We start from the raw sequence: 6,133 nt of genomic DNA on the forward strand, positions 1-6,133 counted from the left end.
AATCCACTCACCTCAGCCTCCCAAAGGCGTGGGATTACAGGCTGAGCCACCGAGCCCGGCTTGTATATCTTTTGAGAAGTGTCTATTCATATCTTTTACCTGCTTTTTAATGGGGCTGTTTGCTTTTTTACTTTTAGCATGTTTGAGTTCCTTGTAGATCCTGGCCATTTATATTATGCATTGTAGTTTACACATCTTTTTCACATGCATTGTTTAATTGATTCTCAAAAAAAATTTATGAAATAGGCATAGCTGGAGTCTCACTCCATGCTTCTGACTCAGTTCCTTTTCTCTGTCTACTACACCATGCTTCCTCACCTCTGCCTTCTCATTCTACCTTCTTCTCTGTTCTGCCCACTCCTCTGGGAGGTCTTTTCTGATGACTCTGGGTCATTCTTTTTCATTTCCAAATTTCTGTTTACATTACCTACTCCACAACTTTAAGCCTTTTTGCACATTTTATTGAAATAGAAAAATATAGAAAAAGGCACAAATTATGAGTTACAGCTCCATGAATTATTAAAAAGTGAATATATAGCCGGGCTCGGTGGCTCAGCCTGTAATCCCGCGCCTTTAGGAGGCTGAGGTGAGTGTATTGCCTGAGCCCATGGGTTCGAGATCCGCCTGGGCAACTTGACAAGACCTCATCTCTATAATAAATCAAAAATTAGCCGGGAGTGGTAGTGTACGCCTGTAGTTCCAGCTACTTGAAAGTCTGAGGCGGAAGGTTGGCCGGAGCCCAGCAGGTCGAGGCTGCGGTGGCCGGAAGTGAACACTGCACTCCAGTCTGGGCGACAGAGTGAGACTTTAACTCAAAAAAAAAAAAAAAAGTGAATATAGCCAGTATGCAGATCAAGAAACAGAACTTGATGAGATCTGTAGAAGCTTCCTGATCCCCTTCTAGTCACTGCCTCTAACCAAGTTTAGCCAGTCTTCACTTTGAAGTCTGTAGATTAGTTTGCCTTTTACACATACAGTATGTAGACTTGTGTTTGTCTGTTCTTTGTAGTAATGGTTTATTCATTCTCATTATTGTATAGTATTTTATTATATGAATATACCACAATTTATTTATTCGTTCTGTTGATGAATATTTGGATTGCTTCCAATTTGGAGCTTTTATGAATAGTGTTGCTGTGAACATCCTCGTGCATATTTTTTGGTGAACATATACCTCCATTTCTGTTGGGAAGTATTCTTAGAAATGGAATTGCTGAATCTTATAGGATATACATACGTTCAGTTTTAGTAGAAACTGCCAAATATTTTTCAAAAGTGACTGCACCATTTTACGTTCCCACCAGTAGTATATGAGAATTCTGGTTGCTCTGAAACCTTGTTAACACCGGGGTAGCTGTTGTTGTTTTTTTTAAATTTGTGGAGGATGACCTTTCAGCATTTTGAAATGTGATATTTGGTTTTGTTTCTTGTATAGTAAGTCTTCTTTCTGTAGTAAATCTTCTTTCTCTTCTTTACAAGATTATGAGCTTCCTGAGGATAGGAATTCTGTTTGAATCCCAAAACCTGTCACAAGGCCTGGCATTTTGTCAGCATTTAAAAAAGAGGCTGGGCCGGTCTCGGTGGCTCAGCCTGTAATCCCACGCTTTGGGAGACCGAGGTGAGTGAATTGCCTGAGCCCTTGGGTTTAAGACCCACCTGGGCAACTTGGTGAGACCTCATCTCTACAATAAATCAAAAAAAATTAGCTGGGTGTGGTAATCCGCACCTGTAGTTCCATCTACTTGGAAGGCTGAGGCGGAAAGATCGCTAGAGCCCAGCAGGTCGAGGCTGCGGTGGGTGGGAGCGGCCACTGCACTCCAGTCTGGACGACAGAGTGAGACTCCAACTCAAAAAAAAAAATAAATAAATAAAAATAAAAATAAATAAAAAAGAGACTGAATGAATGAAGCATATGTGTATGGTATGTGTATAGACAAGGACAGAAAGGAAATAATCAGAAATAAAAATTACACCAGTGGTAGAATTTGTTCATTAAACAAATATTTTAATGTTTCCCATGTGCAACGCATTATACTTGATTCTGGTAATATACCTAGTTCTTAATCCTTATGTATTTTTTTGGTAATGGTGATGGAAAATAAGCAAGTACATAAATAAATAAGTATATAATTAAACATTATCATGAATACTATGAGGGATATGATTGGACCTGTTTGTAGGTAGAGAATATTGGGATGGTAAGAAACTACTTTTAGATAAGGTGGTTATAGAAGGCCTCTTTGAAAAAGTGATACTTGAGTATTTCAGGGTATTTTATCTCTGATAAAATATTTTTTTTTTTTTTGAGTTGGAGTCTCACTCTGTCACCCAGACTGGAGTGCAGTGGCCGCTCCCGCCCACCGCAGCCTCGACCTGCTGGGCTCCGGCGATCCTTCCACCTCAGCCTTCCGAGTAGCTGGAACTACTGGCACCCACTACCATGCCCGGCTGATTTTTTATTTATTGTAGAGATGAGGTCTCACCAAGTTGCCCAGGCGGATCAGGAAGTATTTTATCTCTTTTACAGAAAATTATTTATTGATATTTTTTCAGTTTAAACAAACGAAAACTTGAGTTCTTTAAGGGTCAGGTAAATTTTTTGGGAGGGCAAGGGCAAGTGTGGGTAGTACAAAAAAGTAAATGTGTGTTTATAGACGTGTGTAGGTGTGGGAAAACTAGATGTTGACTGTGGTGCAAGAAACATAGGTACTTCAGTAGTTCAATTCAGTGTGAAAAACTAACTCATGAATAATGGTAGGACAGAAATACAGCCGATGGTGGGACAGCCACAGAAGTAATCCATTGGTTACTCATTGAGCTATGCGAAAAGAGGAAGATCATACCCATATAACCTAATAGAAGACTCAATTCATTATACAGCTTGTTGAGACTGCTATTTTTTTGTGTTCCTTTGAACCAGTTTAAGTGCTTTGTGTTCTAGGTGGACCATTACACTGATGTGTGTGATGTAATGGGAGGTATTCCATGTTTAGTCTGTGTTTTACAAAGCCTGCTTGATACTTATGAATTAAAGCGTAAGTGTCCTTGGGACTGACCAGAAGAATCTTGACTAATCTTTTAATATCCTTGTTTGGGAAGAAAAGTAAATAGTAACGTTCCACAATTAGAGGTTCTATGTTTTCTTCTTTAAGATTTTAAAAAAAGACTTTTTCATTCCATGTGTACCATTTCTTTCTGGAATAAACCAGAGTTGAAGGTTTAACCCTCTTATTGTTCCTTCTTACTGCTTTTTGTTCTAAACATAATATAACATTACTGAGAGTTCAGAAACTAGATTCTTAAACTTATCCATAACTCTAACTTAACAAAATAACTGTTTGAGTTCTTGTGTTCCTTTCTAGACTTGCCCATGGCATTCATGTTTTTTTAAACCTATATTTTAATACATATTATAAGAATTTTTAATGTTGTTAAAAATAATAATCTCTAAAGTAACTGTGGACTCTGAGTGATAATAATGTGTCAATGTAGGTTTCATCGTGTGTAACAGATGTACTACTCTGGTGTGGGATGCTGATAGTAGGGAAGGCTGTGCATATTGGGGAAAGAGGTATATGGGAATTCTGCATGTTCTGGTCAATTTTGCTAAAGATCTGAAACTGCTCTAAAAATAGTCTATTAAAAAAAAAAGTCTCAGCCGGGCTCGGTGGCTCAGCCTGTAATCCCGCGCCTTTGGGAGGCTGAGGTGAGTGGATTGCCTGAGCCCGCGGGTTCGAGACCCGCCTGGGCAGCGAGACCTCATCTCTACAATAAATCCAAAATTCAGCCGGGCGTGGTAGCGCATGCCTGTAATTCCGGCTACTCGGAAGGCTGAGGCGGAAGGATCGCCAGAGCCCAGCAGGTGAGGTTGTGGTGGCCGGAAGCGGCCACTGCACTCCAGTATGGGCGACAGAGTGAGACTCCAACTCAAAAAAAAAAAAAAAAAAAGTCTCAATAGAGGCTGGGCATGGTGCTTATGACTGTAATCGCAGCACTTAGGGAGGCCGAGGCCAAAGGATTATTTGAGTCCGGGAGTTTGGGACCAGTCTAGGCAATATTATGAGACCTCATCGCTACAAAAAATAATAACAAGATTAACTGGGAGTGATGGTGTACACCTGTAGTCCAAGCTCCTGGGGAGGCTGAGGCAGAAGGATTGCCTGAGCCTGGGAGGTCAAGGCAGCAGTGAGCTGTGGTCATTTCACTGCATCTAGCCTGAGTGACAGAGTGAGACCCTGACTCTAAAAACAAAAATAAAAACAAAAAACAACAAAAACCTGTGCATATTCTTCTTTATTATAATATTACTAACCCAGTAGGATTATGGTGAAGAATTAAATAGGAAATATGTGTATGACATTTAGCATAGTGTCTAGCACATAATACTTGTAAATAATGGCTGTTATATTGCCAAATTTCTTTCAAATGCAGTATGAACATAAAAAGGAAGGCATTTGTGATCTGAACAACAATAATGTTGATGATGGTCGTGATGACAGAAACTTGTATTTATTGAGCACCTATTTTGTAAAAGGCACTTTACATATATTATCTCCTTTAATCCTCATGGCAGCTGAAGTTCAGTGAGTTGACTATGTCCACTGAGCTTGTAGGTGGCAAGAGCAGGTTTTAAACTTAAAATTGATTGGGAAGTCTTCCCTCACCCCCATACTGTATGTTGATGCCCATATTTAAATAGGTACTATCACAATTCTGTTTCCTAGAGTTGACTTAGATTTAGTTCTAGGTTTCCAGGGCTGAGTTCTTTTACTTCTTTAAGCATTAAGTAGATATTTATAGAGCATCCATCATGTATCAGACATCATTCTAGGTGCTGATCCTGGATCCTCTCAGTGAGCAGATCACCAGGAACTGGGTTGTGGGAGATTAGAAACATTCTATAGCCTTGGCTTTGAATCAGCTCTCTCAGATTAACCCTCTAAGTGAATGCTCAATGTTGCTTACATGCTCTGTGTTTTTATCCCCCAGTGGCCCCAGATGAGCCAGTCTGGAGCATGTGGTGCGTCAGAACAGATTCCTGGAATAGGCATGCAGCTGGGTAGGAAGTATCAGACTACACATAAGGTGAGAATTATTAGCACTTTCTATGTTTATGGAGTGCTTTTATTTATTGTATTGTATTGTATTTTGAGTTGGAGTCTCACTCTGTTGCCCAGACTCACAGCCACTACAGCCTCGACTCGCTGGGCTCAAGCAATCCTTCTGCATCAGCCTTCCAAGTAGCTGCAACTACAGGCTGACACCACTATGCCCTGCTAATTTATTTTATTTTATTTGTTGTAGAGATGAGGTCTTGCCAAATTGCCCAGGCTTGTCTCAAACCCTTGAGCGCAGGCAATCCTCTCACCTCCACCTCCCAATATGCTGGGATTACAAGCATGAGCCACCACACCTAACTGGAGTACTTTTTTTTACATAGATATTCTTCTTTGGATCTCAACAAAATTGTTAGCTAGGTTAGGCAAGGAGTTTTAGCAGATGGAGAAGGTGAGGCTTAGGGAGGTAAAATAACTTGCTTGCCTAAGGTCATAAGATAATAAATGACAGAACAACCGAATATTTGAACCTAAGCCTTCTGAGCCTATATCCTGTGTTTCTTTCATTGTACTGTCTTGCCTGGAAAACTCTTAGAAGGAAGGAGTCTTTATGAATTTTTTGCATGTTAAAAAGAAAGTAATATTTAACTTTATTTGGGGAAGCTTAGCATTAGAACAGGTTTTCCTTTGATTTTTTTTGCAAACTGCAAGACTAAAATTATTAATTACTAAAATTTGTTATACCTGTACTAAAGAATGCAAGAGTTTAAAGACATTTATTCGGTGCTTTCTTTAGTTGATTGTGATTGATTTGAATACTTTCAGCCAGTATTTTTTTTCCTTTTTCTGTTACATCAGTAAACATAGAATGTTCCACTTCTCAGAATTGTTTTTGGTAGATGGAGGTCAAGGTGTCCTTTCAAGAGTCCTCTTTTTGCTAGAACTTTTTTTTTTTTGAGTTCGAGTCTCACTCTGTCACCCAGACTGGAGTGCAGTGGCTGCTCCTGGCCACCGCAGCCTCGACCTGCTGGGCTCCGGCGATCCTTCTGCCTCAGCCTTCCAAGTAGCTGGAATCA

The 6,133-nt window shown here is 39.9% G+C and overlaps 1 protein-coding gene across 3 annotated transcripts in view; it reads left to right on the forward strand.

Annotated features, from left to right (window-relative positions):
• The window catches only part of LOC103257779 (ubiquinol-cytochrome-c reductase complex assembly factor 1-like), a 50,088-nt gene that overhangs the window by 27,549 nt on the left and 16,406 nt on the right, over nucleotides 1–6,133 (forward strand). For all 3 annotated transcript variants that reach the window (XM_008055480.1, XM_021711099.1, XM_021711100.1), the window contains exon 3: nucleotides 4,990–5,085. In XM_008055480.1, the coding sequence (XP_008053671.1) occupies nucleotides 4,990–5,085 (96 nt within the window). The remainder of the gene's footprint in view (nucleotides 1–4,989; nucleotides 5,086–6,133) is intronic.

Source organism: Carlito syrichta, unplaced genomic scaffold (assembly GCF_000164805.1).
Source record: "Carlito syrichta isolate Samal-C Ts95f unplaced genomic scaffold, Tarsius_syrichta-2.0.1 Scaffold301864, whole genome shotgun sequence".
Taxonomy (NCBI): Eukaryota; Metazoa; Chordata; class Mammalia; order Primates; family Tarsiidae; genus Carlito; species Carlito syrichta.